The sequence below is a fragment of the Pezoporus flaviventris genome, unplaced genomic scaffold (assembly GCF_033815535.1).
Source record: "Pezoporus flaviventris isolate CSIRO_AGI_PZ_B2104156 unplaced genomic scaffold, CSIRO_AGI_Pfla_v1 ptg000590l, whole genome shotgun sequence".
Taxonomy (NCBI): Eukaryota; Metazoa; Chordata; class Aves; order Psittaciformes; family Psittacidae; genus Pezoporus; species Pezoporus flaviventris.
The window spans coordinates 41,241-65,705 of NW_026893137.1; the positions used below are offsets into that span (position 1 = coordinate 41,241).

The following is a 24,465-nucleotide window of genomic DNA, read 5'->3' on the forward strand; positions in this document are numbered from 1 at the left end:
TTTTGCCCTTACCTAAAATGTCCGCCGGCTCCTTTCGCCCTCACCCAAACTGGCGACAGAGCCACCCCCCTCCCCATTGCCCTTACCTAAAATGTCCGCCGGCTCCTTTTTGCCCTCACCCAAAATGGCGACCGCCCCATTGCCCTTACCTAAAATGTCCGCCGCTCCTTCGCCCTCACCCAAACTGGCGACAGAGCCACCCCCCCTCCCCATTGCCCTTACCTAAAATGTCCGCCGGCTCCTTTTGCCCTCACCCAAAATGGCGACAGAGCCAACTCCTCTCCTTTTTGCCCTTACCTAAAATGTCCGCCGGCTCCCTTTGCCCTCACCCAAAATGGCGACAGAGCCAACTCCTCTCCTTTTTGCCCTTACCTAAAATGTCCGCCGGCTCCTTTCGCCCTCACCCAAACTGGCGACAGAGCCACCACCTTCCCCATGCCCTTACCTAAATGTCCGCCGGCTCCTTTTTGCCCTTACCCAAAATGGCGACCGCCCATTGCCCTTACCTAAAATGTCCGCCGCTCCTTTCGCCCTCACCCAAACTGGCGACAGAGCCACCCCCCTCCCCATTGCCCTTACCTAAAATGTCCGCCGGCTCCTTTTGCCTCACCCAAAATGGCGACAGAGCCAACTCCTCTCCTTTTTGCCCTTACCTAAATGTCCGCCGCTCCTTTCGCCCTCACCCAAACTGGCGACAGAGCCACCACCCTCCCCATTGCCCTTACCTAAAATGTCCGCCGGCTCCTTTTTGCCCTCACCCAAAATGGCGACCGCCCCATTGCCCTTACCTAAAATGTCCGCCGGCTCCTTTTTGCCCTCACCCAAAATGGCGACACCGCCGCCAGCGGCGCCTGCGCCGCGCGGTGCATGCCGGGGCTCCGCTTCCGGCCGTGACGCTGCAGATCGCGCCGGGTCCCTCCGCCGCCGGTCCCGGTCCCGGTGCCGGTGCCGCTTCCTCCTCCTCCTCCTCCTCCTCCTCCTCCTCCGCCGCCGCCTCCTCCCGCGGCCCCGGCGCCATGGGGGGGGTGAAGGTGATCGGCAACGACGCCGAGTTCCAGCCGGAGCTGGGCGCCGCCGGCTCCCGCTTGGCCGTGGTCAAGTTCACCATGCGCGGGTGAGCGGGCCCGGAGCGGGCCCTGAGGGAATAGAACCGGGAATGGGGGGATATGGGGGGTGGGATGTGGGATACGGGGTATGGGATATGGGGTATGGGGTACGGGGTGTAGGATATGGGATATATGGAGTATGGGATATAGGATATGGGATATGTGGTATGGGATATGGGATATATGTGGTATGGGATGTTGGATATGGGATATATGTGGTATGGGATGGTGGGTATGGGATATATGTGGTATGGGGTATGGCATATGGGGTGTGGGATATGGGGTATGGGATATGGGATATATGTGGTATGGGATGTGGGATATGGGATATATGTGGTATGGCATATGGGATGTGGGATATGGGGTATGGGATATATGATATGGGATATGAGGTATGGGATGTAGGATGTATGGGATATGGGATGTATGGGATATGGGGTACGGGATATGGGGTGTGGGATACGGGATATGGGGTATGGGATATGGGGTGTGGGATATGGGATATATGATATGGGATATGTGATGTATGGGGTACGGGGTATGGGATGTATGGGGTATGGGATATGGGGTATGGGATATGCGGTATGGGATATGGGATATATGATACGGGATATGGGGTATGGGATATATGTGGTATGGGGTATGGAGTATGGAGTGTGGGATACAGGATATATGGTATGGGATACGGGGTATGGGATATGGGGTATGGGATGTATGGGGTATGGGATATGGGGTGTGGGGTATGGGGTGTGGGATATGGGATATGGGATATGGGGTATGGGGTATGGGATATGGGATGTATGGGATATGGGATGTATGGGATATGGGGTACAGGATATGGGATGTATGGGGTATGGTGTATGGTATATGGGGTGTGGGATATAGGGTATGGGATATGGGGTATGGGGTGTGGGATATATGATGCAGGATACGGGGTATGGGATATAGGGTATGAGGTATGGGATATGGGATACGGGGTACGGGATATGGGATATATGATACGGGATATGGGGTATGGGATATGGGATATATGTGGTATGGGGTATGGAGTGTGGGATATGGGATATATGATATGGGATATGGGATGTATGGGATATGGGGTATGGGATACGGGGTATGGGGGGATACAGGATACAGGGTATGGAATATGGGATATGGGATGCATGGGATATGGGGTATGGGATATGGGATATATGATACAGGGTATGGGATATGGGATATATGATACGGGATATGGGGTGTGGGATATGGGATATGGGGCTTGGAGGCAGCCCGGAGCCGGAGGGGCTGCCGCCATTGATCCCACTGGGCTGGGTTCCGTGCCTTGGTCCATGGATCCACGCCATTCCCGGCTGGAAGAGCCCGGGAAGGACCCCCCCCCTTCCCCCTTCCCCATAGAATTCCCGCTTGGAATGGCCGCTTCCAGCCCCAAACGGGGCCGTTGCGTCCAGCTCCGAACCCCTTAGCGTGGCAAATCCCCTACGGGGCTGATCCCATGGGACGCAGGGAGCATTCCCAATGGGATGCAGGGATCATTCCCAACGGGATCATTCCCAATGGGATCATCCCGACGGATCCGTGCCTTGCGCCCGCAGCTGCGGGCCCTGCCTCAGGATAGCGCCGGCCTTCAGCTCCCTGAGCACCAAGTACCCGCAGGCGGCGTTCCTGGAGGTGGACGTGCACCAGTGCCAGGTGGGAATTCCGTTGGGAAAAGGCTGGGAAAACACCCCCCCCACCTCCGGAATTCCATAAGGATCCCTTCATCCCTAGGGAACGGCGGCCAGCAACAACATCGCGGCCACGCCGACGTTCCTGTTCTTCCGGAATAAAGTCCGCGTGGATCAGTACCAGGGAGCCGATCCCATGGGATTGGAGGAGAAGATAAAGCAGCACCTGGAGAACGAGGCCGGCAACGGCGAGGCCGCCGATATTCCCAAGGGATACGTACGGAGGCGCTTCCCAAAGGAATTCTGATGGGGGAGGGGGGGGGTGGAGGGGTGATTCCTTATGGGATGGAAGCGTCGTTCCCTATGGGATGGAGGGGTGATTCCCTATGGGATGGAGGGAGCGTTCCCTATGGGATGGAGGGGTGATTCCCTATGGGATGGAGGGAGCGTTCCCTATGGGATGGAGGGAGCATTTCCTATAGGATAGAGGGGTGATTCCCCATGGGATGGCGGGGTGATTCCCTATGGGATGGAGGAGTGATTCCGTATGGGATGAGGGAGCGTTCCGTATGGGATGGAGGCATCATTCCCTATGGGATGGAGAGATCATTCCCAATGGGATGCAGGGACCATTCCCTTTGGGACGCAGGGACCATTCCCAATGGGATGGAGGGATCATTCCCAATGGGATGCAGGGACCATTCCCTTTGGGATGCAGGGACCATTCCCAATGGGACACAGAGATCATTCCCTATAGGACACAGAGACCATTCCCTATGGGACAGAGGGACCATTCCCTTTGGGACGCAGGGGCCATTCCCAATGGGATGCAGGGACCATTCCCTTTGAGATGCAGGGACCATTCCCAATGGGACGCAGGGACCATTCCCAATGGGATGCAGGGACCATTCCCAATGGGACGCAGGGACCATTCCCAATGGGACGCAGGGATCATTCCCCTATGGGACACAGGGACCATTCCCTTTGGGACGCAGGGACCATTCCCAATGGGACGCAGGGACCATTCCCAATGGGACGCAGGGACCATTCCCAATGGGATGCAGGGACCATTCCCAATGGGACACAGAGATCATTCCCTATAGGACACAGAGACCATTCCCTATGGGACAGAGGGACCATTCCCTTTGGGACGCAGGGACCATTCCCAATGGGACGCAGGGACCATTCCCAATGGGATGCAGGGACCATTCCCAATGGGACGCAGGGACCATTCCCAATGGGACACAGAGACCATTCCCTATGGGACAGAGGGACCATTCCCAATGGGATGCAGGGACCATTCCCTTTGGGATGCAGGGACCATTCCCTTTGGGATGCAGGGACCATTCCCTTTGGGACGCAGGGACCATTCCCAATGGGATGCAGGGACCATTCCCTTTGGGATGCAGGAACCATTCCCAATGGGACAGAGGGACCATTCCCTTTGGGATGCAGGGATCATTCCCAATGGGACGCAGGGACCATTCCCAATGGGATGCAGGGATCATTCCTTATGGCACGCAGGGACCATTCCCAATGGGACGCAGGGATCATTCCCTATGGGACACAGGGACCATTCCCTTTGGGACGCAGGGACCATTCCCAATGGGATGCAGGGACCATTCCCTTTGGGATGCAGGGACCATTCCCAATGGGACACAGAGATCATTCCCTATAGGACACAGAGACCATTCCCTATGGGACGCAGGAATCATTCCCTATGGGATGCAGGGACCATTCCCAATGGGATGCAGGGACCATTCCCTTTGGGATGCAGGGACCATTCCCAATGGGATGCAGGGACCATTGCCAATGGGATGCAGGAACCATTCCCAATGGGATGCAGGGACCATTCCCTTTGGGATGCAGGGACCATTCCCTTTGGGATGCAGGGACCATTCCCAATGGGACACAGAGACCATTCCCAATGGGATGCAGGAACCATTCCCTATGGGACGCAGGGACCATTCCCTTTGGGATGCAGGGACCATTCCCAATGGGACGCAGGGACCATTCCCAATGGGATGCAGGGACCATTCCCAATGGGATGCAGGGACCATTCCCTTTGGGATGCAGGGACCATTCCCAATGGGACACAGAGATCATTCCCTATAGGACACAGAGACCATTCCCTATGGGACAGAGGGACCATTCCCAATGGGATGCAGGGACCATTCCCTTTGGGACGCAGGGACCATTCCCAATGGGATGCAGGAACCATTCCCTATGGGACGCAGGGACCATTCCCTTTGGGACGCAGGGACCATTCCCAATGGGACGCAGGGACCATTCCCAATGGGATGGAGGGATCATTCCCAATGGGATGCAGGGACCATTCCCTTTGGGACGCAGGGACCATTCCCTTTGGGACGCAGGGACCATTCCCAATGGGACGCAGGGACCATTCCCTTTGGGATGCAGGGACCATTCCCAATGGGACACAGAGACCATTCCCAATGGGATGCAGGAACCATTCCCTATGGGACGCAGGGACCATTCCCTTTGGGATGCAGGGACCATTCCCAATGGGATGCAGGGACCATTCCCAATGGGATGCAGGAACCATTCCCAATGGGATGCAGGGACCATTCCCAATGGGATGCAGGAACCATTCCCAATGGGATGCAGGAACCATTCCCAATGGGATGCAGGGACCATTCCCAATGGGATGCAGGGACCATCCCTTCCCTCCCACCCAAAGCACTCCTGGGATTCAATGCCCCCCCCCCCATGCAATTCCCATCCCTCTGGCGCCCTGTATCCCTGCCATTCCCGCTTCCCGCCCCCTTTCCCAGATGGATTTGCTGCCCTTCGTGAACCGAGCGGGCTGCGAGTGCCTCAACGAGAGCGACGAGCACGGCTTCGAGAACTGCCTCCGGAAGGACGCTTCCTACCTGGAATCCGACTGCGACGAGCAGGTCCGGGAATGGCGTTGGGAATGCCGGCGGCTTCCGTAGGGAACGGAGCGCGTTGGGAATGCCGATGGCTTCCGTATGGAATGGAGCGCATTGGGAGTGCCGATGGCTTCCGTAGGGAACGGAGCGTGTTGGGAGTGCCGCGTGATTCCCAATGGGAATGCCGCGTGCTTCTCAATGGGAAAGGAGCACGCTGGGAATGCCGCATGATTCCCAATGGGAAAGGAGTGCGTTGGGAATGCCGCGTGGTTCCATAGGGAACGGAGCGCATTGGGAATGCCGATGGCTTCCATAGGGAATGGAGCATGTTGGGAGTGCTGTATGATTCCCAATGGGAAAGGAGCACGTTGGGAATGCCGATGGCTTCCATAGGGAACGGAGCGCATTGGGAGTGCCGATGGCTTCCGTATGGAATGGAGCGCATTGGGAGTGCCGATGGCTTCCGTAGGGAACGGAGCGTGTTGGGAGTGCCGCGTGATTCCCAATGGGAATGCCGCGTGCTTCTCAATGGGAAAGGAGCACGCTGGGAATGCCGCATGATTCCCAATGGGAAAGGAGTGTGTTGGGAATGCCGCGTGGTTCCATAGGGAACGGAGCGCGTTGGGAATTCCGATGGCTTCCATAGGGAATGGAGCATGTTGGGAGTGCTGTATGATTCCCAATGGGAAAGGAGCACGTTGGGAATGCCGATGGCTTCCATAGGGAACGGAGCGCATTGGGAGTGCCGATGGCTTCCGTAGGGAACGGAGCGTGTTGGGAGTGCCGATGGCTTCCGTAGGGAATGGAGCGTGTTGGGAGTGCCGCGTGATTCCCAATGGGAATGCCGCGTGGTTCCCAATGGGAAAGGAGCACGTTGGGAATGCCGCGTGGTTCCATAGGGAACGGAGCGCATTGGGAATGCCGATGGCTCCCATAGGGAACGGAGCGCGTTGGGAGTGCCGATGGCTTCCATAGGGAATGGAGCGCGTTGGGAGTGCCACGTGATTCCCAATGGGAATGCAGCGTGCTTCTCAATGGGAAAGGAGTGCGTTGGGAATGCCGCATGATTCCCAATGGGAAAGGAGCGCGCTGGGAATGCCGCGTGGTTCCATAGGGAACGGAGTGCGTTGGGAATGCCGATGGCTTCCATAGGGAATGGAGCGTGTTGGGAGTGCTGTATGATTCCCAATGGGAAAGGAGCGCGTTGGGAATGCCGCGCGCTTCCATAGGGAAAAGGAGCGCGTTGGGAATGCCGAGTGCTTCCATAGGGAAAGGAGCGCGTTGGGAATGCCGCGCGCTTCCATAGGGAGAAGGAGCGCGTTGGGAATGCCGCATGCTTCCCTTGTCCATTGGGCCTCCGGGTGCTTCCAAGGGTTTGTCCCCTGGCTCCCGGCGCGTATCCCTCTGGAATGCCGCTGGATTCAGGAGCCTTTCCTCCTCTCCCCCCCAGCTCCTCATGACCGTGGCCTTCAGCCAGCCCGTCAAGCTGTACTCCATGAAATTCCAAGGGCCGGATAACGGTGAGCGGGCGGCAATTCCCAATGGGAGAATCCCTTGGGATAGGGGTGAGGGTTGGGGTTGGGGTTAGGGGTTAGGGTTAGGGTTAGGGGTTGGGGTTAGGGGTTAGGGTTGGGGTTAGGGGTTAGGGGTTGGGGTTAGGGGTTGGGTTAGGGGTTAGGGGGTTGGGGTTAGGGGTTGGGGTTAGGGGTTAGGGGTTGGGATTAGGGGTTAGGGGTTGGGGTTAGGGGTTGGGTTAGGGGTTGGGTTAGGGGTTAGGGGTTATGGGTTAGAGTTTGGGTTAGGGGTTAGGGTTGGGGTTAGGGGTTGGGTTAGGGGTTAGGGGTTATGGGTTAGAGTTTGGGTTAGGGGTTAGGAATAGGGGTTGGGGTTAGGGGTTAGGGGTTGGGGTTAGGGGTTATGGGTTAGAGTTTGGGTTAGGGGTTAGGAATAGGGGTTGGGGTTAGGGTTAGGGGTTGGGGTTAGGGGTTATGGGTTAGAGTTTGGGTTAGGGGTTAGGAATAGGGGTTGGGGTTAGGGGTTAGGGGTTGGGGTTAGGGGTTTGGTTTGGGTTAGGGGTTATGGGTTACAGTTTGGGTTAGGGGTTTGGGTTTGGGTTAGGGGTTAGGGTTGGGGTTAGGGCTTAGGGGTTGGGGTTAGGGGTTGGGTTAGGGGTTATGGGTTAGAGTTTGGGTTAGGGGTTGGGTAATGGTTAGGAATAGGGGTTGGGGTTAGGGCTTAGGGGTTGGGGTTAGGTGTTATGGTTAGGGGTTAGGGTTTGGGTTAGATTTCTGGTTAGAGTTAGGGTTGGCGTTAGGGGTTAGGGGTTGGGGTTAGGGTTTGGGTTAGGGGTTAGTAATAGGGGTTAGGGTTGAGGGTTATGGTTGGGGCTAGGGTTTGGGTTAGGGTTTAGGTTAGAGTTAGGGTTGGGTTAGGGGTTAGCGTTTGAGTTAGGGGTTAGGAATAGGGGTTAGGGTTGAGGGTTATGGTTAGGGGCTAGGGTTTGGGTTAGGTTTTAGGTTAGAGTTAGGGTTGGGGTTAGGGGTTAGCGTTTGGGTTAGGGGTTAGGAATAGGGGTTAGGGTTGAGGGTTATGGTTAGGGGCTAGGGTTTGGGTTAGGGTTTAGGTTAGGAGTTAGGGTTGGGGTTAGGGATTTGGGTTAGGGGTTAGCGTTTGGGTTAGGGGTTAGGAATAGGGGTTAGGGTTGAGGGTTATGGTTAGGGGTAGGGTTTGGGTTAGGGTTTAGGTTAGAGTTAAGGTTGGGGTTAGGGGTTAGCGTTTGGGTTAGGGGTTAGGAAGAGGGGTTAGGGTTGGGGGTTATGGTTAGGGGTTAGGGTTTGGGTTAGGTTTAGGGGTTTGGGTTAGGGGTTAGGGTTTGGGTTAGGGGTTAGGAATAGGGGTTAGGGTTGGGGGGTTATGGTTAGGGGCTAGGGGTTGTGGTTAGTGTTATGGGTTAGGGTTGGGGTTAGGGGTTGGGGTTAGGGTTTGGGTAAGGGGTTAGGAATGGGTTTAGGGGTGATTGTTATGGTTAGGGGCCTAGGGTTTGGGTTAGGGTTTAGGTTAGAGTTAAGGTTGGGGTTAGGGGTTAGCGTTTGGTGTAGGGGTTAGGAATACGGGTTAGGGTTGAGGGTTATGGTTAGGGGTTAGGGTTTGGGTTAGGGTTTAGGTTAGAGTTAGGGTTGGGATTAGGGTTTGGGTTAGGGGTAAGTGTTGGGGTTAGGGTTCATGTTAGAGTTAGGGTTGGGGTTTGGGGTAGGTTTTGGGGTTAGTGGTTAGGTTTTAGCTGTTGGTGTTAGGGGTTGGGGTTAGGGGGTTGCATTAGGGTGTGTGGTTAGGGTTGGGGTTAGGGGTTTAGGGGTGGGTTTGGGTTTAGGGGGTTTGGTTAGGGGGTGTGGTTATGGTTGGGGTTATGGGTTAAAGTGAGGTGTTGGGGTAATGGGTTACAGCTTGGGTTAGGGGTTGGGGTTAGGGGTTGGGGGTTTAGGGTTGGGGTTAGGGTTTGGGTTTGGGGTCAGTGTTGGGGTTAGGGGTTAGGGTTATGGTTGGGGTCAGGTGTTAGGGGTTGGGTTTAGGTTAGGGGTTGGGGGTTACGGCTTGGGTTTGCCGTTGCGGTTAGGGTTGGGGGTTAGGGGTTAGGGTTGGGGTTAGGGTTGGGGTTATGGGTTAACGTTAGGTGTTAGGGTTAGGGGTTATGGCTTGGGGTTAGGGTTGTGGTTAGGGTTAGAGTTTGGGGTTAAGGGTTAGGGGTTGGGTTAGGGTTAACGGCTTGGGGTTGGCGTTGCTGTTCGGTTTGGGGGTTAGGGTTGGGGTTAGTGTTACGGGTTGGGGGTTAGGCTGTGGGTTAGGGTTTGGGGTTGGTGGTAGGGTGTATGGTTATGGGTTAAGGTTCGATGTTAGCGTTAGGGGTTATGGCTTGAGGTTCGGGTTTCGGGCTTAGGGTTCGACTTTGGGGTTAGGCTTTAGGGTTGGGGTCAGTGCTTCGGGGTTGGCTTTGTGTGTTAGGGGTTGGGGTCATTCCCTTGGGAGCACGGCTCCGTTCCCGTTATCCCATCCCATCGCATCCCAGGCCAAGGCCCCAAATCCGTGAAGCTCTTCATCAACCTGCCGCGCTCCATGGACTTTGCGGAAGCGGAGCGGAGCGAACCCACGCAGGCGCTGGAGCTGAGCCCCGAGGACATCCGCGAGGCCGGGAGCATCCCGCTGCGCTACGTCAAGTTCCAGAACGTCAACAGCGTCACCGTGAGTGCCCCTGCCCGCCATTCCCGGCCTCGGGAATGCCGCCGCCCTGCCGTGGCCTGCTCTCCGCGGCAGCTTGGGAGGGAGAAGGGAGCGTCGCGGCCCTCGTTGTGTCTGCGCGGAATGCTGAGCTGTTCCGTCGTTCCTTAAGTGTGGAATGCTATCCCGTGATTCCAGAAACGTGGAATGCTGAGCTGTTCCGTCATTCCTTAAACGTGGAATGCTATTCTATGATTCCATAAATATGGAATGCTCATCTCTTCCATGATTCCTTAAATGCGGAATGCTGTCCCGTCATTCCTTAAACATGGAATGCTGATCTATTCCGTCATTCCTTAAACGTGGAATGCTATCCCGTGATTCCAGAAACGTGGAATGCTGAGCTGTTCCGTCATTCCTTAAACATGGAATGCTATCCCGTGATTCCAGAAACGTGGAATGCTGAGCTGTTCCGTCATTCCTTAAACATGGAATGCTATCCCATGATTCCATAAACATGGAATGCTGATCTCTTTCGTCATTCCTTAAACGTGGGATGCTATTCCATGATTCCTTAAACATGGAATGCTCATCTCTTCCATGATTCCTTAAATGCAGAATGCTGTCCCATGATTCCTTAAATATGGAATGCTGATCTATTCCGTCATTCCTTAAACGTGGAATGCTATCCCGTGATTCCAGAAAGATGGAATGCTGAGCTGTTCCGTCATTCCTTAAACATGGAATGCTATCCCGTGATTCCAGAAACGTGGAATGCTGAGCTGTTCCGTCATTCCTTAAACGTGGAATGCTATTCCATGATTCCATAAACATGGAATGCTGATCTCTTTCGTCATTCCTTAAACGTGGGATGCTATTCCATGATTCCATAAACATGGAATGCTCATCTCTTCCATGATTCCTTAAATGCGGAATGCTGTCCCATGATTCCTTAAATATGGAATGCTGATCTATTCCGTCATTTCTTAAACGTGGAATGCTATCCCGTGATTCCAGAAAGATGGAATGCTGAGCTGTTCCGTCATTCCTTAAACGTGGAATGCTATCCTGTGATTCCAGAAACGTGGAATGCTGAGCTGTTCCGTCGTTCCTTAAACGTGGAATGCTATCCCGTGATTCCAGAAAGATGGAATGCTGAGCTGTTCCGTCATTCCTTAAACGTGGAATGCTATTCTATGATTCCATAAATATGGAATGCTCATCTCTTCCATGATTCCTTAAATGCAGAATGCTGTCCCATGATTCCAGAAAGATGGAATGCTGATCTATTCCGTCATTCCTTAAACATGGAATGCTATCCCATGATTCCATAAACATGGAATGCTGATCTATTCCGTCATTCCTTAAATGCGGAATGCTATCCCGTGATTCCTTAAATATGGAATGCTGATTTGTTCCATCATTCCTTAAACATGGAATGCTATCCCATGATTCCTTAAACATGGAATGCTGAGCTGTTCCATGATTTCTTCAGTGCGGAATGCTGATCTATTGCGTCATTCTTTAAACATGGAATGCTATCCCATGATTCCATAAATACGGAATGCTCATCTCTTGCATGATTCCTTAAATGCGGAATGCTGTCCCATGATTCCATAAATATGGAATTCTGATCTATTCCATCCTTCCTTAAACATGGAATGCTATCCCCTGATCCTTTCAATATGGAATGCTGATATATTCCACGAGTGTTTAAACATGGAATGCTATCCCATGATCCCTTAAATGTGGAATGCTGATCTATTCCGTCATTCCTTAAACATGGAATGCTATCCCATGATTCCATAAACATGGAATGCCGCTCTCTTCCATGATTCCATAAACATGGAATACTCTTTCCATGATTCTATAAACCCTGGAATGCTCTTCTGTGATTCCATAAACCTGGAATGCCGCTCTCTTCTGTCATTCCTTCCCCCCGGAACGCTGATCTCTTCCACGATTCCATAAACATGGAATGTTATCCTATGATTCCATAAACCTGGAATGCTATCCCAGGATTCCATAAACATGGAATGCTATCCCAGGATTCCATAGACCTGGAATGCCCTTCTCTTCCACGATTCCATAAACCTGGAATGCCCTTCTCTTCCATGATTCCATAAACCTGCAATGCTATCCCAGGATTCCATAAACCTGGAATGCTATCCCATGATTCCATAAACCTGGAATGCCGCTCTCTTCCATCATTCCTTCCCCCCGGAACGCTGATCTCTGCCACGATTCCATAAACATGGAATGTTATCCTATGATTCCATAAACCTGGAATGCTATCCCAGGATTCCATAAACCTGGAATGCTATCCCAGGATTCCATAAACCTGGAATGCTGCTCTCTTCCATGATTCTATAAACATGGAATACTATCCCAGGATTCCATAAACCTGGAATGCCCTTCTCTTCCACGATTCCATAAACCTGCAATGCTCTCCCATGATTCCATAAACCTGCAATGCTATCCCAGGATTCCATAAACCTGCAATGCTATCCCAGGATTCCGTAAACCTGGAATGCCGCTCTCTTCCATCATTCCTTCCCCCCGGAACGCTGATCTCTTCCACGATTCCATAAACATGGAATGTTATCCTATGATTCCATAAACCTGCAATGCTATCCCAGGATTCCATAAACCTGGAATGCTATCCCAGGATTCCATAAACCTGGAATGCTGCTCTCTTCCACGATTCCATAAACCTGTAATGCCCTTCTCTTCCACGATTCCATAAACCTGCAATGCTATCCCAGGATTCCATAAACCTGGAATGCTATCCCGGGATTCCATAAACCTGGCATGCCGCTCTCTTCCATCATTCCTTCCCCCCGGAACGCTGATCTCTTCCACGATTCCATAAACATGGAATGTTATCCTATGATTCCATAAAGCTGGAATGCTATCCCAGGATTCCATAAACCTGGCATGCCGCTTTCTTCCATCATTCCTTCCCCCCCGGAACGCTGATCTCTTCCATGATTCCATAAACATGGAATGTTATCCTATGATTCCATAAACCTGGAATGCTATCCCAGGATTCCATAAACCTGGAATGCTGCTCTCTTCCATGATTCCATAAACCTGCAATGCTATCCCAGGATTCCATAAACCTGGAATGCCCTTCTCTTCCATGATTCCATAAACCTGCAATGCTATCCCAGGATTCCATAAACCTGGAATGCTATCCCAGGATTCCATAAACCTGGAATGCCGCTCTCTTCCATGATTCCATAAACCTGGAATGCTATCCCAGGATTCCATAAACCTGGAATGCTGCTCTCTTCCACGATTCCATAAACCTGGAATGCCCTTCTCTTCCACGATTCCATAAACCTGCAATGCTCTCCCATGATTCCATAAACCTGGAATGCTATCCCAGGATTCCATAAACCTGGCATGCCGCTCTCTTCCATCATTCCTTCCCCCCGGAACGCTGATCTCTTCCACGATTCCATAAACCTGGAATGTTATCCTATGATTCCATAAACCTGGAATGCTATCCCAGGATTCCATAAACCTGGCATGCCGCTCTCCTCCGTCATTCCTTCCCCCCGGAACGCCGATCCCTCTCTTCTCTTCCCCCCTCCCCGCAGCTCTTTGTGCAGTCCAACCACGGCGCCGAGGCCACGACCCGCGTCACCTACTTCACCTTCATCGGCACGCCCGTGCAGGCCACCAACATGAACGACTTCAAGCGCGTGAGTCCCCATCCCGATCCCATTCCCGGCTTTTCCCAACGTTGGGAACGCCCGGACGCGCCGACACCCCCCGCGTTCAGCGCCGGCCGGGCGGGCGCCGAAGGGGACGGAAGAGGGAAGAGATCGGAGGGTTTTGGGAAGAGATCGGAGGGGTTTTGGGATGCGATGGATGGGTTTTGGGATGCGATGGATGGGGTTTTGGGATGCGATGGATGGGGTTTTGGGAAGAGATGGATAGGGTTTTGGGAAGAGATGGATGGGGTTTTGGGAAGAGATGGATGGGGTTTTGGGAAGAGATGGATGGGGTTTTGGGAAGAGATGGATGGGGGTTTTGGGATGCGATGGATGGGGTTTTGGGATGCGATGGATGGGGTTTTGGGATGCGATGGATGGGGTTTGGGATGCGATGGATGGGGTTTTGGGATGCGATGGATGGGGTTTTGGGAAGAGATGGATAGGGTTTTTGGGAAGAGATGGATGGGGTTTTGGGATGCGATGGATGGGGTTTTGGGAAGAGATCGGTGGGGTTTTGGGAAGAGATGGATGGGGTTTTGGGAAGAGATGGATGGGGTTTTGGGAAGAGATGGGGTTTTGGGAAGAGATGGATGGGGTTTTGGGAAGAGATCGGTGGGGTTTTGGGAAGAGATCGATGGGGTTTTGGGATGCGATGGATGGGGTTTTGGGAAGAGATCGATGGGGTTTTGGGAAGAGATCGATGGGGTTTTGGGAAGAGATGGATGGGGTTTTGGGAAGAGATCGGTGGGGTTGGGAAGAGATCGATGGGGTTTTGGGAAGAGATGGATGGGGTTTTGGGAAGAGATGGGGTTTTGGGAAGAGATGGATGGGGTTTTGGGAAGAGATGGATGGGGTTTTTGGGATGCGATGGATGGGGTTTTGGGAAGAGATGGATGGGGTTTTGGGAAGAGATGGGGTTTTGGGAAGAGATGGATGGGGTTTTGGGAAGAGATCGGTGGGGTTTTGGGAAGAGATCGATGGGGTTTTGGGATGCGATGGATGGGGTTTTGGGAAGAGATCGATGGGGTTTTGGGAAGAGATGGATGGGATTTTGGGAAGAGATCGGAGGGGTTTTGGGAAGAGATCGATGGGGTTTTGGGAAGAGATGGATGGGGTTTTGGGAAGAGATCGATGGGATTTTGGGATGCGATGGATGGGGTTTTGGGAAGAGATCGGAGGGGTTTTGGGATGCGATGGATGGGGTTTTGGGATGCGATGGATGGGATTTTGGGATGCGATGGATGGGGTTTTGGGATGTGATGGATGGGGTTTTGGGATGCGATGGATGGAGTTTTGGGAAGAGATCGATGGGGTTTTGGGAAGAGATGGATGGGGTTTTGGGAAGAGATCGGAGGGGTTTTGGGAAGAGATCGGAGGGGTTTTGGGAAGAGATGGATGGGGTTTTGGGATGCGATGGATGGGGTTTTGGGATGCGATGGATGGGGTTTTGGGAAGAGATCGATGGGATTTTGGGAAGAGATGGATGGGTTTTGGGAAGAGATCGGAGGGTTTTGGGATGCGATGGATGGGGTTTTGGGAAGAGATGGATGGGGTTTTGGGAAGAGATCGATGGGATTTTGGGAAGAGATGGATGGGGTTTTGGGAAGAGATCGGAGGGTTTTGGGATGCGATGGATGGGGTTTTGGGATGCGATGGATGGGGTTTTGGGAAGAGATGGATGGGATTTTGGGAAGAGATCGGTGGGGTTTTGGGAAGAGATGGATGGGGTTTTGGGAAGAGATGGATGGGGTTTTGGGAAGAGATGGATGGGGTTTTGGGAAGAGATCGGAGGGGTTTTGGAAGAGATGGATGGGGTTTTGGGATGCGATGGATGGGATTTTGGGATGCAATGGATGGGGTTTTGGATGCGATGGATGGGGTTTTGGGATGCGATGGATGGGGTTTTGGGAAGAGATCGGAGGGGTTTTGGGAAGAGATGGATGGGGTTTTGGGAAGAGATGGATGGGGTTTTGGGATGCAATGGATGGGGTTTTGGAGATGCGATGGATGGGGTTTTGGGAGAGATCGATGGGGTTTTGGGATGCGATGGATGGGGTTTTGGGAAGAGATGGATGGGGTTTTGGGATGTGATGGATGGGGTTTTGGGAAGAGATCGGTGGGGTTTTGGGAAGAGATCGGAGGGGTTTTGGGAAGAGATCGGAGGGGTTTTGGGATGCGATGGATGGGGTTTTGGGATGCGATGGATGGGGTTTTGGGATGCAATGGATGGGGTTTTGGGAAGAGATCGATGGGGTTTTGGGAAGAGATGGATGGGGTTTTGGGAAGGGATGGGGTTTTGGGATGCGATGGATGGGGTTTTGGGAAGAGATCGATGGGGTTTTGGGATGCGATGGATGGGGTTTTGGGAAGAGATCGATGGGATTTTGGGAAGCGATGAGGTGGATTTTGGGATGTGATGGATGGGATTTTGGGAATCATTCAGTGGATTTTGGGAAGCGATGGATGGGGTTTTGGGAAGCAATGGATGGAATTGTGGGATGCGATCGATGGGGTTTTGGGAAGCGATCGATGGGATTTTTGGAAGCGATCGGTGGGATTTTGGGAATCATTCAGTGGGATTTTGGGAAGCGATGGATGGGATTTTGGGAGCATCCCTTTGGAATCCAGCCCCATCCCAAGGCGGCATTATGGGATGGATCCGCTTCGGCTCGCCGCCATCCCTTTGCCTTTGCGTGGCCTTGGACGGTCCCCCGCTCACCTCCGGGAGCTGGGAATGGGCTTCCCAAGGCTTTTCCCTCTGGCGGCAGCATCCCTTCCATCCCGAAGCACGGCGGCCACCGCCGCTCCCACTTCCCGCCTTTTCCAGCCCCTCGGAACGCCGCCTCCCTCCGTCCTTCGGAAGAGCCGCCCCCCTCCCTCTTTCTCTCTTCCCTCCAGGTAGTGGGCAAGAAGGGGGAGAGCCACTGAGCCCCATTCGCCCACTCCCGGAGGAGGCCGACCGCCATTCCCAAAGAGAATTCCCGGCTTTTTTTGGTTCCCCCCCCCTCTCCCTCCCCCCATATTCCCATTCCCCACTTTTCCCCATCCGCTCTGCCCTTGTAAATAAAATTCCATGCCTTTTGCCAAGGGGGAAAAGGAAGGGGGGGGGCGGTATCCCGGAACTGGGATCGCGGCTTCCATTCGGGATGCGCCGTTGCGTGGGATAGGGGGCCGGCAGCCCTGTGCCGGGTGGGTTTCCAACCCCCTTCCACGAGTTCGACATTCCCAAATCCAGGGGAAAACACGGAATTTCGGGGGCTGGTCTCCCTCTTTTTTTTTCCTTTATTTTGGGGGGGTTTAAGCGGAAATGGGCGTTGCCAATGGAATTCTGTATATCCATGGGAATTATCCCCCCCCGCCCCCCACGGCCATGGGATGGAAAACTTGGGAATGCTGCCGCCAACCCCCCCCCCTTTTTCCTCCCGTTCCCCATCCCACCCAAGCCGGAACCCCGTATCCTTGCTGACGGCATTCCAAAAGTGAGGAATTCCATGGGAAACCCCCCCGTGGGGAAGCACTTTTCCCTCTTGGGGGGGGTGGGTTTAGCCCCGCTCCCCATTGACACCTAAGGGGGAGGAACCGGAGCAGGCCCCGAAGCCTCGGCCCCCAGCAGCGCCTCCCGCCGCCTCCCCCCGCTCCCCCCCGGCCTCCGCTCCCCCCCCGCGTCCCCTTCCCCGCGCTCCGGGAGGCGCCGCGGGCCGCCCGCCGCTAGGTGGCGCTGTGGCGCCGGGAAGCGGCCGGGATCCCGGGACGCTCCCGATGGATCCCGGTGGATCCCGGTGGATCCGGATGCTCCGCAACCCCCCCCCCCCCCCCGCATGGATCCCGGCTCCGCCATTCCCGATCCCTACAGCCCCGTATCCTCGGAGCGCGGTAAGCAGGGAATTCCCCCCCCCCCCCCCTCCCTTTGGGATCGGCTTGGGAATGGGGGGGGTGGGGGGGAACAATGGGATCGGGAGGGAATTCCCGGGATAAATGAGGGAATCGCCCCATTCCCGGTGGGAAGGGAGGAATTCCAGCGCGGATCCGGCGCTTCATGGCCACAGGGAATGGGAGCCGCTCTTATCCCGGCGTTCCCGAGGTGGGAAAGCCCTTGGGAAGCTGGGAGAACGGGAAGGGTTTGGGAATGGTTTGGGATGGTGTTCGGGGCCCGCTGGGATGGGATTGGGCTATGAGGGGGGTGGAGCATCCCCATGGAGCATCCCTATGGAGCATCCCTATGGAGCATCCATATGGAACATCCCTGTGGAGTATCCCTATGGAGAATCCCTATGGAGCACCCCTATGGAGAATCCCTAAGGAGCATCCCTAAGGAGCATCCCTATGGAGCACCCCTATGGAGAATCCCCATGGAGCATCCCTATGGAGAATCCCTATGGAGCATCCCTAAGGAGCATCCCTATGGAGCACCCCTATGGAGAATCCCCATGGAGCATCCCTATGGAGCATCCCTAGGGAACATTCCCATGGAGCATCCCTAAGGAGCATCCCTATGGAGAATCCCTATGGAGAATCCCTATGGAGCACCCCTACGGAGCACCCCCATAGAGCATCCCTATGGAGCATCCCTATGGAGCACCCCCATGGAGCATCCCTATGGAGCACCCCTATGGAGCATCCCTATGGAGCATCCCCATGGAGCATCCCTATGGAGAATCCCTAAGGAGTATCCCTATGAAGCATCCCTATGGAACACCCCTATGGAGCACCCCCATAGGGCATCCCTATGGAGCACCCCTATGGAACATCCCCTATGGAGCATCCCCATGGAGCATCCCTATGGAGTATCCCTATGGAACACCCCTATGGAGCACCCCCATAGGGCATCCCTATGGAGCATCGCTATGGAGCATCCCTATGGAGCATCCCCATGGAGCATCCCTATGGAACATCCCTATGGAGCATCCCTATGGAACATCCCTAAGGAGCATCCCTATGGAACATCCCTATGGAGCACCCCCATGGAGCATCCCTATGGAGTATCCCTATGGAGCATCCCTATGGAACACCCCTATGGAGCAGCCCCATAGGGCATCCCTATGGAGCATCGCTATGGAGCATCCCCATGGAGCATCCCTAAGGAGCATCCCTATGGAACATCCCTATGGAGCACCCCCATGGAGCACCCCCATGGAGCACCCCCATGGAGCACCCCCATAGAGCATCCCTATGGAGCATCCCTATGGAGCATCCCCATAGAGCATCCCTAAGGAGCATCCCTATGGAGCATCCCCATGGAGCATCCCCATTCCATGCCGGCTCAGCAGCATTCCCAAGAGCTGGAATCCCGGCAGTTTTCCTTTGGGAGGCCCTTCCAAGCCAAGCGGGAATCCTTGGGAACGATGGGAATGGCCATGGGGAATTTCCCTCTGGAATGCCGCTCGTTCCCTGGCGACCCTGCGCTTCCGGGATGGGCTCCGGCGCCTGTTCCCGCCCGGCATTCCCGCTGCTCCAGCCGCACGAGCCCGGTCCCTGCCTGCGGCCTTGGAAAACACCCTCCTTATCCTGGCCTATCCTCCTTCTCCTTCCTTTTCCCTCCTCCTCCCTCCTTTTCCATCCTTCTCCCTCTTTCTCCTTCCTTTTCCATCCTTTTCCTTCCTTCTCCCTCCTTTTCCCTCCTTTTCCATCCTTTCCCATCCTTCTCTCTCCTTTTCCATCCTTTTCCCTCATTCTCCCCTTTTCCATCCTTTCCCATCCTTTTCCTACCTTCTCCATCCTTTTTCATCCTTTCCCCTCCTTTTCCCTCCTTTTCCTTCCTTTTCCCTCCTTCTCCCTCTTTTTCCTTCCTTTTCCATCCTTTTCCTTCCTTCTCCCTCCTTTTCCCATCCTTTCCCATCCTCTCTCTCCTTTTCCATCCTTTCCCTCATCTTTTCCCTCCTTTTCCATCCTTTTCCCATCCTTTTCCCCCCTTCTCCCTCCTTTTCCCTCCTTTTCCCATCCTTTCCCATCCTTCTCTCTCCTTTTCCATCCTTTTCCTCATTCTCCTTCCTTTTCCATCCTTTCCCATCCTTTACCCCCTTCTCCCTCCTTTTCCCTCCTTTTCCCATCCTTTCCCATCCTTCTCCCTCCTTTTCCCTCCTTTTCCATCCTTTTCCCATCCTCCTCCCTCCTTTTCCCATCCTCCTCCCTCCTTTTCCATCGTTTTCCTTCCTTTTCCCTCCTTTTCCCTCCTTTTCCATCCTTTTCCCATCCTCCTCCCTCCTTTTCCATCCTTTCCCCTCTTTCTCCCTCCTTTTCCCTCCTTTTCCCTCCTCCTCCCTCCTTTTCCTTCCTTCTCCATGCTTTTCCTTCCTTTTCCCTCTTTTTCCCTCCTTCGTTTTCCATCTTTTTCCCTCCTTTTCCATCGTTTTCCATCCTCCTTCTTCCTTTTCCCTCCTTCTCCATCTTTTCCATTCTTTTCCCTCCTTCTCCTTCTCTCTCCCTCCTTTTCCATCCTTTTCCCTCCTTTTCCCTTGTTTTCCCCTCCTCCCTCCTGCTCCATCCTTTTCCATCCTTTTCCTTCCTTTTCCTTCCTTTTCCATCCTTTCCCATCCTTCTCCCTCCTTTTCCATCCTTTTCCCTCCTTCTCCATCCTTTTCCTTCCTTTTCCCTCCTTCTCCCCCCTTCTCCTTCCTTTTCCATCCTTCTCCCTACTTTTCCCCTTCTTTTCCCTCCTACTCCCTCCTTCTCCCTCCTTTTCCATCCTTCTCCTTCCTTTTCCCTCCTTTCCCCTCTTTCTCCTTCCTTTTCCATCCTTTTCCTTCCTTTTCCCTCTTTTCCCTCCTTTGTTTTCCATCTTTTTCCTCCTTTTCCATCGTTTTCCATCCTCCTTCTTCCTTTTCCCTCCTTCTCCCTCGTTTCCCCTCCTGCTCCCTCCATCCTTTTCCTTCCTTTTCCATCCTTATCCATCCTTCTCCACACACACGTGTACACGCACACACGTGTACATACACACGTGTATATACATACACACACGTGTACATACATACACACGTATGTACACACACGTGTACATACATACACACACGTGTACATACATACACACACGTGTACATACACACACGTGTACACACACGTGTACATACATACACACACGTGTACGTACACACACGTGTACACACACGTGTACATACATACACGTGTACATACACACACGTGTACATACACACACATGTACATACATACACACACGTGTACACACACGTGTACATACATACACGTGTACATACATACACACACGTGTACACACACGTGTACATACATACACACACGTGTACATACACACACGTGTACATACACACACGTGTACATACACACACATGTACATACATACACACACGTGTACACACACGTGTACATACATACACACACGTGTACATACACACACGTGTACATACATACACACACGTGTACACACACGTGTACATACATACACACACGTGTACATACACGTGTACATACACACACGTGTACATACACACACGTGTACATACACACACGTGTACATACATACACACACGTGTACATACATACACACACGTGTACATACACGTGTACATACATACACACACGTGTACATACATACACACACGTGTACATACATACACACACGTGTACACACACGTGTACCTACATACACACACGTGTACATACACACACGTGTACATACATACACACACGTGTACACACACGTGTACATACATACACACACGTGTACATACACACACGTGTACATACACACACACACGTGTACACACACACGTGTACATACATACACACACGTGTACACACACGTGTACATACATACACACGCGTGTACATACACACACGTGCACATACACACACATGTACATACATACACACACGTGTACACACACGTGTACATACATACACACACGTGTACATACACACACATGTACATACACACACATGTACATACATACACACACGTGTACACACACGTGTACATACATACACACACGTGTACATACACACACGTGTACATACACACACGTGTACATACATACACACGTGTACACACACACGTGTACATACATACACACACGTGTACATACACACGTGTACATACATACACACACGTGTACACACACACGTGTACATACATACACACACGTGTACACACACACGTGTACATACATACACACACGTGTACACACACGTGTACATACATACACACACGTGTACATACACACACGTGTACATACACACACGTGTACATACATACACACGTGTACACACACACGTGTACATACATACACACACGTGTACACACACGTGTACATACATACACACACGTGTACACACACACGTGTACATACATACACACACGTGTACACACACGTGTACATACATACACACACGTGTACACACACACGTGTACATACATACACACACGTGTACACACACGTGTACATACATACACACACGTGTACACACACACGTGTACATACATACACACACGTGTACACACACACACGTGCGCACCCTCACGTGCACAGCCACGTGCGCACGTTACGGCCACGTGACCCCTCCCCCGGGCGCGGGTCCGGGCGCCACCGCGGGGCCGTTGGCGGGAACTCGGCCCGCCCCTGCCGGGAAGCGGCCGGGGGGGGGGGGGGTGTGGTGTCACGTGACCGGGAGGGTGTGCACGTGGCTGTGCACGTGGGTGTATGTACACGTGTGTATGTACATGCATGTGTATGTACACGTGTGTATGTACACGTGTGTGTATGTGCACGTGTGTGTATGTACACGTGTGTGTATGTACATGCATGTGTATGTACACGTGTGTATGTGCACGTGTGTGTATGTACACGTGTGTATGTACATGCATGTGTGTATGTACACGTGTGTTTTTGCACACACACGTGTGTGCGTGCATGTACATGTATGTGTGCGTATGTTCATGTATGTACATGCATGTGTGGGTATGCACAGCGTGTACATGTGTGCGTGTGTCCATGCATGTACATCCACACGTATGCACACATGTACATACGCGCACAGATGCACATACACATGTATGTACATGTATGTACATGCTGGGGGCACACATGTGCCTGCTCCAAGGGGGGGTTACATGCGTGCATGGGTGCACAGGCCTGCATGGATGTGCTTGTATGTGCGTGTGTTCATGCATGTGCATGTATGTGCATGTATGTTCTTGTATGTGCATGTATGTTCATGTATGTGCATGTGTGTTCTTGTATGTGCATGCGTGTTCATGTATGTGCATGCGTGTTCATGTATGTGCATGCGTGTTCATGTATGTGCATGTGTGTTCTTGTATGTGCGTGTGTGTTCATGTATGTGCATGTGTGTTCTTGTATGTGCGTGTATGTTCATGTATGTGCATGCGTGTTCATGTTTGTGCATGTGTGTTCATGTATGTGCATGCGTGTTCATGTTTGTGCATGCGTGTTCATGTATGTGCATGTGTGTTCATGTATGTGCATGTGTGTTCATGTATGTGCATGCGTGTTCATGTATGTTCATGCATGTTCGTGCATGTACTTGTATGTGCATGTGTGTACATGTATGTTCATGCGTGTTCGTGTATGTTAATGTATGTGCTTGTGCATGCGTGTACATGTGTTTTCATGTGTGTTAATGTTCATGTGTGTTCCTATATGTTCAGGCATGTCCATGTGTGTTCATGTATGTACATGCATGTTCATGTATATACATGCATGTACATGTGTGTTCATGCATGTTCATGCATGTTCATGTATGTTCAGGCATGTTCCTGTCCAAGCCCTCCAACCGCTTCCCCCTCCTTTCCCAAGCCATTCCCGGATCCCGGAGCAGCATTCCCGTTTCCTCTTCCAGATGGATCCCAGGGGGACGAGGCCGGTACCCACTGTGCTCCCAACTGCATCCCAGCCGCATCCCAACTGCATCCTGACCGCATCCCGACCGCATCCCGACTGCATCCCAGCCGCATCCCGACTGCATCCCAGCCGCATCCCGACCGCATCCCGACCGCATCCCAGCCGCATCCCAGCTGCATCCCGACCGCATCCCAGCCGCATCCCAACTGCACCCTGACCGCATCCCGACCGCATCCCAGCCGCATCCCGACCGCATCCCGACCGCATCCTGACCGCATCCCAGCCGCATCCTGACCGCATCCCAGCCGCATCCCGACCGCATCCCAGCCGCATCCCAGCTGCATCCCGACCACATCCCGGCCGCATCCCGGCCGCATCCCGACCGCATCCCGACTGCATCCCAGCCACATCCCAGCCGCATCCCGACCGCATCCCAACTGCATCCCGACCGCATCCCGACCGCATCCCGACCGCATCCCGGCCGCATCCCGACCGCATCCCAGCCGCATCCCGACCGCATCCCAGCTGCATCCCAACCATATCCCGACCGCATCCCGACCGCATCCCAGCCGCATCCCGACCGCATCCCAGCCGCATCCCAACCGTATCCCGACCGCATCCCGACTGCATCCCAGCCGCATCCCGACCGCATCCCGGCCACATCCCAGCCGCATTCCGACCGCATCCCTGCTGCATCCCAGCCGCATCCCGACCGCATCCCGGCCACATCCCAGCCGCATTCCGACCGCATCCCTGCTGCATCCCGACCGCATCCCGACCGCATCCCAGCCGCATCCCAGCCGCATCCCGACCGCATCCCAACCGCATCCCGACCGCATCCCAGCCGCATCCTGACCGCATCCCAGCTGCATCCCGACCGCATCCCGACCGCATCCCGGCCACATCCCGACCGCATCCCAGCCTCATCCCAGCCGCATCCCGACCGCATCCCAGCTGCATCCCGACCGCATCCCGGCCGCATCCCAGCCGCATCCCAACCGCATCCCAGCATCCAGGCGGATCCCATCCAG

General features: G+C 53.6%; 1 protein-coding gene across 1 annotated transcript; it reads left to right on the forward strand.

The window, feature by feature from the left end:
- Nucleotides 1-1,007: 1,007 nt before the first annotated feature.
- Nucleotides 1,008-24,465, forward strand: LOC133264070 (uncharacterized; the record flags this gene model as incomplete). The annotated part of the gene is made up of 9 exons (XM_061443972.1): nt 1,008-1,114; nt 2,702-2,798; nt 2,877-3,050; nt 5,569-5,691; nt 7,118-7,187; nt 9,731-9,903; nt 13,485-13,629; nt 23,342-23,456; nt 23,718-24,465. Coding segments are annotated over exons 1-9 (1,743 nt in total), but the record flags the coding sequence as incomplete, so codon positions are not given.